The 13,239-nt window shown below is 41.8% G+C and overlaps 1 protein-coding gene across 4 annotated transcripts in view; it reads left to right on the top strand.

Annotated features, from left to right (window-relative positions):
• Window positions 1-13,239, top strand: part of RERE (arginine-glutamic acid dipeptide repeats) — a 365,478-nt gene that overhangs the window by 185,675 nt on the left and 166,564 nt on the right. For all 4 annotated transcript variants that reach the window (XM_077250042.1, XM_077250043.1, XM_077250040.1 and 1 more), the window contains exon 3: window positions 4,557-4,627. In XM_077250042.1, the coding sequence (XP_077106157.1) occupies window positions 4,557-4,627 (71 nt within the window). The remainder of the gene's footprint in view (window positions 1-4,556; window positions 4,628-13,239) is intronic.

Genomic DNA, 13,239 nt, shown 5'->3' with positions numbered 1-13,239 from the left:
GTCAGTCTATATATTTTGACATTTCTACTTGAAAAAATCCATAATCTTACCATCTCCTCCATCTTGGAAACCAACAATAGGGGGTGTGCTTTAGATAAAAGGAGTTAGATGAATTCCATTTCTGAGTAGGCCATGAGAAGGAGGTTTCTGTTTAATCAAGCTGCTTCCCAGCCAGTGGCCGGGCATTGTAGCCGCTCGGCGTCTGTGACCTGATAGCATTAATTTAGCTCTAGCACTGGTTGAGAGCGGGCAGCGTGTATACATTGTTTTTCCTCCCACTTATTGGATAGCTATATGAACCAAAACACAAGATCAATGGGAAGGATGTATTTGTTTTTCTTTCTACCTGTAGTGTTTCTGTACGTCCCCCATTTACCACTTCTGTACAGAAGGGTCTCCCCAGGAGACCTGTGCTGTAACTCGCGCTCCCGTCTGCTGTAAGGGGACTTGTCATTGGCAGCATGTGAGGTGCGCTGATGGATATTTTCACTTATTTTATCTTGTAAATGAATTACACAAAGCCGGGTCACAATGAGCCAGCCTTTCCATTTTACTTGTCAGCCGCAGACAAGTCTTTGATGGCTGGGAGATAAAATTATGAATTCAGACGCCTCCTGACTCCTCGCAGTGATTTCAATCTGTTTGCTTTATGGCTCTTTTTTTATGAAATAAGCAGCAGTATTGGAAAACATTGTATTCTCCCCAAGACTTTATGAAGAGCTGTCACTCCTTGAGTAACTGCCTTAACAGTGACAAGGACATTGGCAGCCGTGCGCTTAAGTAAATCGTGCGGTATGTGGGAGATTTACGGTATGGCGGCACCGCAGTGTGAGGCTATAAGGCAAATGCTTTTACTTTAGTTTTTATGATTCTGTATGATCTGTAATATTAAGGTTTATAAAAACAAATCTAACTTTGGGTTTTACCTTTTTTTTTCTTCTGATTACACATATTTTTGCTACCAATTTATAATTTGATCGTTATTTTATGTTTAAACATCTTGTCTGTTTTTAGTTCTTAAAGATTTCCTATTTCATTACGGTAAAAAAAGTGTTTTTAAATATCATAAGTTTATATTTACTGGGGGGGGGTCTCTGTCCTTCTGTTCTCGATGATCAAGGGCTGACAGCAGCTTACTCCTCTCTCCCCATAGAGAGCACGAGTGCTTGGCCCAGCTAGCATGTGTATGGGGAGTCGGCACCGAAAGCGGTGTGGCTGATCATATGATACATTGTAGATGATTGATATCAGATCAGGCAGGGTCTGACTCTTCTTTCAGTTTTTTCAGCTTCTGGATGAATAAATTGGGCATGTTTGGGGAAATCCCAACATGTCTGATGACTTTCCTCTAACATCTGTCATTAGTATTCAACACCTCCTAGCCCCGACCTATGAAATGCCGCACATAGATGCTGTCTTGGTGCTTGCAGACATGGCCGTCGCTGGCCCTCCCCCATTTGTATGTACGTCGGACCCCCCTGATGTGACCTGTGATTCATAATGACATCCCATGTAATGGTGCGGTGGAGCATTATCATAATGCGCTTATGGCGGGTCACGACAAAGGGCTTTATTAATACGAGAAGCCGTCAGTGCGGACTGATACTTGTGCTAAATGTGTTTTGTCCCTGCCTTCACTGCTTTATTATGTATATTCTTAAGGCTACGTTCACATTTGCGTTGTTGGGTGCATAATTCGCGACGCAACCAACAACGCATGTACACAGAGCAGCGTTTTGCGACGCATGCGTTGTCATAAGATCCTACAGATCGGGACTTTCGGCGCAGGGACAAGTAGCGTCCCCTGCGCCCTGTCTTGTGCGTCTATATGACGCATGTGTCGTAAAACGCAGTACAACGCATACCGGCGCATGTCCATGCGCCCCCCATGTTAAAGATAGGGGCACATGACGCATGCGTCGGTATGCGTCGACGACGCTGCGCCCAACAACGCAAATGTGAACGTAGCCTTACACAGGAATTCTTCAGTCTTATACACAGTAAGTAGAAATTGTGGGTTAAAGAGTTGTAGCCATTCTCTGTGACTGCAGCTCATTTCTCACCTGTTCAAGGTCTCTGCTTGTTTTCAGTGAATGGAAACAGTTTTTAGATCACATCAGTGATCATATATATGTCTATGTGTGTGTATATGTATGTATGTATGTATGTATGTATGTATGTATGTATACATACATACATACATACATACATACATACATACATACATACATACATACATACATACATACATACATACATACACACACTCACTCACTCACTCACCGGCCACTTTATTAGGTACACCATGCTAGTAACGGGTTGGACCCCCTTTTGCCTTCAGAACTGCCTCAATTCTTCGTGGCATAGATTCAACAAGGTGCTGGAAGCATTCCTCAGAGATTTTGGTCCATATTGACATGATGGCATCACACAGTTGCCGCAGATTTGTCGGCTGCACATCCCAAAGATGCTCCATACAAGGCAGGATGGATCCATGCTTTCATGTTGTTTACGCCAAATTCTGACCCTACCATCCGAATGTCGCAGCAGAAATCGAGACTCATCAGACCAAGCAACGTTTTTCCAATCTTCTACTGTCCAATTTCGATGAGCTTGTACAAATTGTAGCCTCAGTTTCCTGTTCTTAGCTGAAAGGAGTGGTACCCGGTGTGGTCTTCTGCTGCTGTAGCCCATCTGCCTCAAAGTTCGACGCACTGTGCGTTCAGAGATGCTCTTAGGCCTACCTTGGTTGTAACGGGTGGCGATTTGAGTCACTGTTGCCTTTCTATCAGCTCGAACCAGTCTGCCCATTCTCCTCTGACCTCTGGCATCAACAAGGCATTTCCGCCCACAGAACTGCCGCTCACTGGATTTTTTTTCTTTTTCGGACCATTCTCTGTAAACCCTAGAGATGGTTGTGCGTGAAAATCCCAGTAGATCAGCAGTTTCTGAAATACTCAGACCAGCCCTTCTGGCACCAACAACCATGCCACGTTCAAAGGCACTCAAATCACCTTTCTTCCCCATACTGATGCTCGGTTTGAACTGCAGGAGATTGTCTTGACCATGTCTACATGCCTAAATGCACTGAGTTGCCGCCATGTGATTGGCTGATTAGAAATTAAGTGTTAACAAGAAGTTGGACAGGTGTACCTAATAAAGTGGCCGGTGAGTGTATGTGTATATATATAGATATAGATATAGATATAGTTATATAGATATATATATATATAGATATATATATAGATATATATAGATATAGATATAGAGATATAGATATAGATAGATATAGATATATATATATATATAGATATAGATATAGATATAGATATTATGTATATGCGTATATATGTAATGAAAAATTTTTTTTTCACTTAAACGCATGTATTTGGCCACTGGGGGACACAGACAGAAGTGGGCCCCTGTGCATGAACAGTATGGGCACTTGGCGGTCCAATAGCTCAACATAATGAAAATTATGCGCGGGCATTACCCTGTGTTTGGGGCTAAAAATAATTTTTACAGTTGCTTCTTTTAAAAATGTTGCACCGTTTTTGCTTTTGTAGTCCGTTTCTCTGCACATTTATCATTGATGTGGTCTGTGGGTACAAATCAGCTGACAGGAGCTAAAAAAAAAAAAGACCATAAAAGAATTATAAGCTCCCTGTCAGGCTTACTGACCGACACTTAGTTAACTCATGCTGTAGTCTGCAATAGAAGTGTGCAGCATAAAGGCTATAGAAAGGCAGCAAGGCAAACTTTGTAATGAAAACCAATTACAAGAATGATTTTTAGCCCAAATTACATGTTTTTGATTAGGGAAAAAAAATATCCCCCCAAAAGGTGGACATCACCTTTTGGTATATAGGGCAACATATATTGTTTTGTGAACTTATCTTGAGATTTCCTGTTTGCCCGGCGGTACACATCATGAGTATTGGTGTCAGATGCTGAAATTTCTTTTGCCTGGGCTGCACATTATTTTGAGAAATTACAGTTTAAAAAAATAAATAAATTAAGAACAAGTTTGTAGTCAGCGGCTATAAAGTGTTTATAAGAGATAACTGGTTTTCAGATGACTTAAGCTTTTTCAGTATAATGTAAAAACTTTTTATCACCCACCCTCAATGACTAAATTCGGGTTATATCGCCCTCTTGCCCCACATGGTCAATAGGCGTAATCCAACATCAGAAGCACAGGAGTATTTCTCCAAATAAGAGATAATAATTGCTTACCGCTTCCATGTTCGCCGCCGTGTTGCTCCTGGTCAGTCCTGCAGTGATGACTCTTAGTCACGTAATCAGTGAGGCCAGTGATTGACTGCAGTGGTCATGTGAAGTGATTGACATGATTATCACTGCAGGATCTGCAGGGACCACTAGATCGGTAAGGAAGTGAATAGGTAAATAATGGTTATTTCATTAGTCTTATATACTTTGTGCACATAAGGATTTTTTTTAATTTCTAAAACTCATGACCCTAATGGACGTTGTCCGTCCTTACATTGGTATCTCCGCCATGGTTTGTAACGTTCTCTCATGTTTCCTGCCTACAGATTGCGTGTACATTGAGAGCCGAAGACCCAACACTCCATACTTCATATGTAGCATTCAAGATTTCAAGCTGGTAAGTTCACCGTTTCTTATTCATGTCTTATGGTGGCACTATGAACGTTTTAAATACCATAGATAAAAAGTTGAGCTATTTGTTTTGAAGGGTCATCTGCCATCACGGTGGTCTTCAATACAGAAAATGTGCATGTGATATTTCCCTGTCCGTCAGCCATGACTAATTTCATATGCCTCAGCGACCATCATGTTTTAATTCCTTTAGTTGCATTATCACTGGCAGACATCATGCAGCCAGTAAACCATTGTGAAAGAGTCATTATAAGCCGCTCGTGTTTTATCAGAGCTAATGCAGCCGCCGAGTTCTTGTGAACAAGACCTAATGGTTAGGCTCGTCATAGACGCGGAGATAATTTCACTGATACAACCTGAAGTGCTTTTCATCGTCTCTGCCACCCATCTGAAAATTTGTCAGACATGTCTAATTATACTCCGCATTTTATGATTGTCACATTTGGCGTACACAGTGGTAATTCCTAGGTAGAGCAATGCAGGCTTTTTCATGGGTAAGGAATAAGAACTATTCTAGATCACCTGGATACAGGAAAGACTCCCATCGAAATCTCCAGACCTGTATGTCTGCACGGGACGGAACGCAACGGTCGCCCTTTTTATTTTGGTCTTGATTTTTCTTTTGGTTGCGCTCCCAAAGCAAAATGGCAAATGTCTAAAATGGTTCAATATAAAGGAAAAAACTATAGGCAACTTTCCAGTGTTCTGACACTGCTTTGGTAACCTGACCGGTGTGTGTTTATTGGCCCCTTGGCTCGATTTCAGCAATCTCATGTCTATCCCTGGAGGGGAAAGTACAGAAACCATGATGGAGGAACCAGGAAAGTCTTGGGTTCATTTGGTGTTTTTACCGGTGTAATTTTTCGATTGGATTTGCGAACACAAACTACAGAAAATCCCACCCAGATGTCTTTGTATTAAAAAGCGCGTACAGCTATGATTTTCAGGGCCTTAAAAAACAGGGCTGTGGAATCAGAGCCCATTTTGGTGGAGTCGGTGTCATGGAAATTGAGGAGTTGGAGTCTGAGTCGGAGGTTTGGCTTACCGACGCCACAGCCCTGTTACAAAATAAAATATATTCCCTCCGAAGCTACCCAGATGTATGCCAATGAATTGCTATTTGACATCTGTGTGGTCCATACAAACATATGCAGTGGGAATAGCAACATGAAGGGTTTTGATCATGCACCCCTTCGCTTTTTCTATTAGCTCCTCCATCATGTATTTAGCTTGCCGTGCACACCCGGATCCCCTTCTTGTTGCTAGTTTTCAGTGCAGTCTTGTTGCGTTTTTCATGCTTGGTGTAATAATGCCTTTTCCTGGGTTGTGCTATTGTACACATTAGCTTATACAATGGGAGTTACTGCAGAAGCAGAGGAGAAATCGTGAATTACAATGTGAAGGTTTCCATTCTGGGCAGAATTTCCCGCTGAGTTCCCATAATTGCTGAGGGATATTAACGGCAATAAAGGCTGACTCTTTTGTTGTCAGTATTGGTTTTGCACCGCGCATTAGAGCTGCCTGCAAAACAACATGAATCAGTGCACACAGATACCTGTCGGCGGCACTGGAACGGAGGCTTGTGCGGAGCCTCTGATTTAGTGCCCTTCTAATGCTGCCCTCCTCCAGCGTCGAGGTATTATGCGATCTGGCTGCAGATGTGTGGTTCTGGGCATGTTTATGACATTACCTTCCACATCTGTAGGGCGGGAATGTGCCCAGTGGGACAGTGGGCTCGGGTAATGAAGCAGCATGCAATCATCTGATTATGGTTATTATTTTGATCTAGAGATTCAAGAATTGCATTCTCCGGTAGATTAATTTTATGCAGTTTTTTCCACTGGTCAGCGGTCACTTCTCATGTTATAACAGAAGGAAAGCTCAAAAAGTGTCAAATCTGATCTCTGCGTATTCAAGTTACACCTTTCCATTTCTAATTGCAACCGGTGTCATTTGTAAAACTTCAAAGCTGGAGCCAGTATGTTAAGAGTTAACTCATTTTCACTTCATTGGAAATATTCCTACTGGTTTTGGCTAATCAAAAAAAAATTGTGCGAACCCATCCTGACAATAGACTGTGGCATTGTGCAAACACAGATGACAAAGATTTCAGGTCTAATTTCCCCTTTTATGATTCTTACAAATTACAGTAAAATGACAATTATGGTACCGACCAGTGCACTGCAGGAAGAACATGGGGTGCGCTGTGCCACCTCTGATGTACAGAATAAAACATTATTGTATGCAACATTCAGCTAACCACCAAGCTTTATTCATGGTCAAGGGGGTTCTCTCATGAAGACCATACCTTTTCTAAAAGACGCCAACATAAGCTTCTAATGTCACCGTAGGGAAGACGCTGCTGCCGCATGGAAAATATAGGTTTACAGGCTAGCCATTCATATGAAAGACCGCTAAAGTCTTGAATGGATTGGGTCCAATACATTATGATCCACAGGATGGTCATAACGGTGGTCATAAACAATGTCGGAGGCCATATTTGACTTAATGTAGACATTGTCTGTGACCCATTTTTTTTTTTGGTATACAGTATTTTTCAACTGGAGTGTGACGGAAGCTCTGACATATGTCACTTATTCATATAAAAGCGTATGCCGCAACTCTGAAATAATACATATACTGTACAGTCTACTTTAGAAAAGCACAAAACCTACAAGAAACAAAATGAGCAAAAAAAATCCTGCTGTAACTAAATAAGTAAAAAGCAAGTGCATTTAATTAACTCAGGGTTCTTAGTAATACTGTTTTTGATTAAAACAAAAAAACATAACATAAAAGTCTTCCCACTGTCGCCGAGGTGCCCTGATTGGGACGTTCTATGCTGTCTAATAAAAACTTTACCATGTGTCAGAGTTGACCTCAGTGTGTGAATAAGGGCAGATAAACGGACCGGGGTGTGGCCTCCCTTTCCTGAGCTAGTAATTACATTTAAAAGCTTCCCCAGACTGGTGTCCATTGGGACCTGGTCTTTTTGTCTGCCCTTATTCACACGCTGAGGTCAACTCTTGACACATGGTAAGGTTTTTAATGTTAGACAGCATAGGACCATCCCGATCAGGGCACCTTGACGATGAAGGGATGGCTTTTATGCTATTTTTGATCAAAAACCGTATTACTAAGGCTATGTGCACACGTTGCGGATTTTGCTGCGGATACGCAGCGGATTTGACGCTGCGGATCTGCAGCTGTTTTCCTTGCAAATGCTGCAGAAAAAAAATAACGCTCAAACGCAGCAGTGTTTTTTCCGCAGCATGTCAATTCTTTGTGCGGATTCCGCAGCGGTTTACATCTGCTCCTCAATAGGAATCCGCACAAAAACTGCGGCTAATCCGCAGTGCGGTTTACCTGCGGATTTTGCAAAAACAGTGCGGATAAATCCGCACACCAATCCGCAACGTGTGCACATAGCCTAAGAACCCCGAGTTATTTAAATGCACTTTTTACTTATTTGCTGTAGTTACAGCAGGGTTTTTTGCTCATTTTGTTTCTTGTAGGTTTTGTGCGCTTTATGGCCAGTGTGAACATTCATTTATGTGCTGCATGTATACCAACTTAATCCAACTAAATTTTTATATTTTACTTTAGATAAGCGCAGTCTGTTGTGCTCTTCCTATACAGCTTAAAAAAAGTAATGACGATACGTACCACTCCGATGGAGACCATAAGGGCACTCTTTTGCCTCCTAGTAGAATGGACGCACTTGATGTATACACTAGATACAAATCCTTAGATGCAATGGGTTACACATGTGCCGCGACATTAAGATCGTGGTGTCATATTGTAGTATCCTAAAGATTTCCTATGGTGTCACATTGCAACTTGCAATCTATTGCAAGCTGCATCACAGAGTCGCAAATGTTTTGAAACGTGTTTATTTTTCTGTTGGCGGTTGTTCACTCGCTAGAGATGTCAATGCATCCGTCTTGACTGCAGTTTGGCTGTTTTTTTTTTTTTGTTTTTTTTTTAACTGCTCTAAAATATTCACATTTTTGCTTGTTGTGTGAATGTTTGTGGTCACCGTGTAACCCCAGCCTTAGTGGGACTGTTCCTTTTTCATTTTGGTTTACGTGCAACAATCGACTAGTCTCGAGTTGTCTGAACAAATACGTGCAAGATAGCTGATGTAATCTGGACCTAATTCTAGCACTAGTTTTTACGAAGTTTTAGCCCAATACTCCTTGAGGTTTTTCTGGCTATGTGCACACGTTGCGGATTCGCAGCAGTTTTCCATGTGGTGTACAGTACCATGTACACCTATGGAAAACCAAATCCGCAGTGCCTATGGTGCGGAAAATACAGCGCGGAAGCACTGCATTGTATTTTCCGCAGCATGTCAATTCTTTGTGCGGATTCCGCAGCGTGTTACACCTGCTCCTCAATAGGAATCCGCAGGTGAAGTCCGCACAAAAAACGCAGAATATCCGCAGGTAAAACGCAGTGCATTTTACCTGCGGATTTTGCAAAAACGGTGCGGAGAAATCCGCAACATGGGCACATAGCTCTAATATTTTTTTTTTATTACTTTGGGCCATATCTGTATTCATTTCTGCGACCTGCTGATAGCCATTACCAGCCGTTGAGTTCCAGCATTGCCCGTTCACTTATTGTGATGTCCTCCAGTAATAGCCCATCATCATGGAGTCGCTTACAGGCACATTAGGACGGTGCCTCCTTTTCCCTTTGTTGCTTCACTCCTTGTATTTGGGTTAATGACTGTGTATCAGACGCTCGTCTTGTGCATAGTTGATGTGCTGGAAGCAGCTGCTTATACACTGCGTAAGCTGAAGTGATGTCACCATCTGCTCCCAAAACTTCCTCTGGAGCGTGTGCTGTGCACTGATGCAGCACCACCAGAGACAGCCGGCTTGCAGGGCTCGAGCTGTTAATTTGCCTTGTGCCCTCCATGCTCCAGCCAGCCTTTGAATCTGGGTCATAATGAGGCTTTTTTTCCCATTCTCAGATCTTCTCCTCCATAAAAGCCTGAGCTTCCCATAAGAGGCGCACAACCTGCAGCGTCCTCTAAGGCTGCGTCTTCTCACACCAGTACTTAGCGGTTTATTATTGGCGTGTTTTTTTTTATTAGCGCAGAGTTTATCTAGCACGTGCAAGCTCCTTCCCTCATATAATTACGAGCATGTGGTTTGAGCTCTTACTGAGAGCGTGACGCACACAGGAGCCATAAAAATGCCGTTATTTTGCCGGTTATATCTATTAAAGACGGATGAAAAGGTATAATATTTCTGTCACCGTGCATTGTGTTTGCATGGAACCTAATGTTTTTTATGGTAATATTTATTCTTTTCTTTCCCTTTTGGTAACAATGGAGCATTAGCAAGTGAATGGAGTTCTATTCTTTTAATCATTTATGATAACGTAATCATCCCAGTTTTCCACAAATCACGTGAGTCGTGTTTGTGCCGTTTCCATGTACAAGGTGGATCATAACGCACCAGCTCCCTTTTTCCCCTTCAGCGGTTTTTCATGATGATATGATGTTTTTCGCATTTTGAGCTCTTTTCAATACTGTATTGTACATATGTGTGACGCTTGTGCTCCTTTTATACAGTGCTGGTCACCATTCTTGGCACCCATTCATTTTTTTTTCACTGATTGTACAATATCTTAAGAAATAAATGGAAAACTAGGATTTTTTTTAAACTAGCAGCCCATATTAATACAACAATAAAACATTATTTTTCAACTTACATGTTGCAATTTCAAATAAGAAACAGAATGGGAAGCAATAGAGGCACCCCTAATTAATACTTGGTTACACACCCCTTGGCACTGATGACAGCCTCCAAACTTTTTTTTTGCAGCCATCTATAAGCTTCTTGAACTTCTCAGCTGGTATTTTCTCCCACTCTTCCTTTGTAGTTTGTTCACGCTCTTGAATGTTTGCAAGGTTTTTTTTTTTTCCCATTGATAGATTTCATCTCACCCTAAAGATTTTCATTGCGATTGAGGTCGGGACTCATTGTTGGCTCTTTGAAAACAGTCCATTTTTTTCTTTTTCAACCATTCCTGTGCACATTTGGATGTGTTCTTTGTGTCATTGCCTGGCTGGGAGACCCATGATATTCGACTCAAACCAAGTTTTCTTACACTAGATAGGACATTTCACTCTAAAATCTCTTGATAATTTTCTGATTTAATGATTCCTGTGATACGTTCAAGGCCTCCAGATGCAGCAAAGCAACCCCACAGCATTATAAATCCTCCACCATGCTTAACTGTTGGTAGGGTGCTCTTTTCCTTATTAGCATCATTGCACGGTCTGTAAACAAATTGTTGCTTTGCATTGCCAAAAAGCTCTATTTTTATTTTTCTGTCCACAGAACATTTTCCTAGAAGAATTGTGCTTTGTCAATGTACTCTTTGGAAAAGATGAGTCCTTCATTTTTGTGTGTTTTCTTCAGCAATGGTTTCTTCCTTGGCATTTTCCCATAAAGCTCTGCTTGGCTTAGTGTGCAGCGTATGGTACTTGTTGAAACCATGACCCCAGACTGTTCCAGGTTGGCCTTCTGGTCTTTGGATATTTGACATGGTGTTTTTTCCACCATTCGCAGGAACCTTTGAAGACGTCTATTGTCAATTTTCCTGTTTCCCCCATTTCCAGGGAAGTTCTTAATGGTTCCATGCTTGGAAAGCTTTTTAATAAGATTGCACACTGTTGAAACTGGTCTTTGGAGATGGCCTTATACCCTTTGGAAGTCTTGTGTTTGCTAATAATAGCAGTTCTGATGTCCACAGACAGTTCCCTTGTCTTCACTATTGTGACAAAGGAACAGGGCCTACCATGTGGATTTTTAAAATACTGAAGTTATCGTTCATTGGCCAATTTATCACATGGGCACCGACAATCATAGGTGATTCTTGTTTGTAATTTACCACAAGCAAGTCAAAATATGTTTCCATACTAATGTAATGTAATGGATGCCGATACCAGTGTCACAGAAAGCTTTGGGTTTTTATATTTTTCTTTCCCATTGTTTTTTGTTTTAAATTGTTTATCATTTTCTTTTTTGTGTTCAACGTGAGTGCTCTATAAAAAAAAAAAAGTTTCACTTGATTCATTGTTTTCACAAGATATTCCACATTATTTACTTTATTTTATGGGTGCCAATAACGATGAGCAGGACTGTAGGTGTGGAACCTGTAATTAGGCTTCTGGGCCAAGGAGAAATTTGTTTTGGTGATTAGGGAATGGAGTAATAAACTTAGTACAAACCCTTTAAGTCAGTGGCTCTTTTTTTATTATTATTATTATTATTATTATTATTATTATTATTATTATTATTATTTTTGGGGGAAGTCTGGAAAAACCTTTAACTATTTTTTAATGGAAACCCTCAGCAGGAAAGAGACAATGGTGTCCAGTAGTGTCATTCCGGTTGTCTCTGCTGGTTCAAATGCCACGCCATACCAGTGGTCTCTTCTGGTTCATATCCCACGCCATACCAGCGGTCTCTGCTGGTTCATATGCCGCGCCATTCCGGTGTTCTCTGCTGGTTTATATGCCGCACCATTCTGGTGCTCTCTGCTGGTTTATATGCTGCACCATTTTGGTGTACAACATGGCTTTCTTTGCAAATGGCGTCACACTCTGATACCATCGCCAATCGCGCTCCGTCTCGCCTGTCATGGATAATGTGATTTCTCTCCATTATTAATGACTGCCGGTCCCTGTACGAGAGTCTCCAGAGCGGTGCTGTTTTGCTGTGAGGAGCTGAGCCCTTTCTGCATCATGTCTTGTGCCGTCTATCCAGAATTAATTAGCGTGATTAACTTTGTGGCACTGACTTCTCCTGCTTAGAAATGTAAATGTCTTGCAACAACCGCTGCAAGTCCGCTTACAAATGATCTCTTAAATGTGTTTTGAAAGGGAATCTGTAGGAGGCTAATAAATCACAGATGGTACTGTACTATAGAAGGGAACTTCTATTGATTTTTTTTTTTTTTTTTTTTTAACCAAATCACGTAAGGGAGACATTAGTTGATCATTTAAATGGCTCTTTATTAAAATGCAAAACAGTCATGAGAGGGCCATTATAGGATTTTTTTGTAATCCTGGTGTTGATTTACCTATTGATCTATATCAGGGCTGGCCTAAAGGTACCTTCACACGACGCTGCAGCGATATCGACAACGATGCCGATCGCTGCAGCGTCGCTGTGTGGTCGCTGGAGAGCTGTCACACAGACAGCTCTCCAGCGACCAACGATGCCGAAGTCCCCTGGTAACCAGGGTAAACATCGGGTTACTAAGCGCAGGGCCGCGCTTAGTAACCCGATGTTTACCCTGGTTACCAGTGTAAAAGTAAAAAAAACAAACAATACATACTCACCTTCTGCTGTCTGTCACACGTCCCTCGCCGTCTGCTTCCTGCACTGACTGTGATTGCCGGCCGTAAGGCACAGCACAGCGGTGACGTCACCGCTGTGCTGTGCTTTCACTTTACGGCCGGCAATCACAGTCAGTGCGGGAAGCCGCCGGCGAGGGACGTGTGACAGACAGCAGAAGGTGAGTATGTACTGTTTGTTTTTTTTACTTTTACACTGGTAACCAGGGTGAACA

Source organism: Ranitomeya variabilis, chromosome 4, assembly GCF_051348905.1.
Source record: "Ranitomeya variabilis isolate aRanVar5 chromosome 4, aRanVar5.hap1, whole genome shotgun sequence".
In the NCBI taxonomy this organism is placed as follows: Eukaryota; Metazoa; Chordata; class Amphibia; order Anura; family Dendrobatidae; genus Ranitomeya; species Ranitomeya variabilis.
The sequence above is the reverse complement of the archived record's forward strand: the minus strand, read 5'-3'. Positions and strand labels throughout refer to the sequence as shown.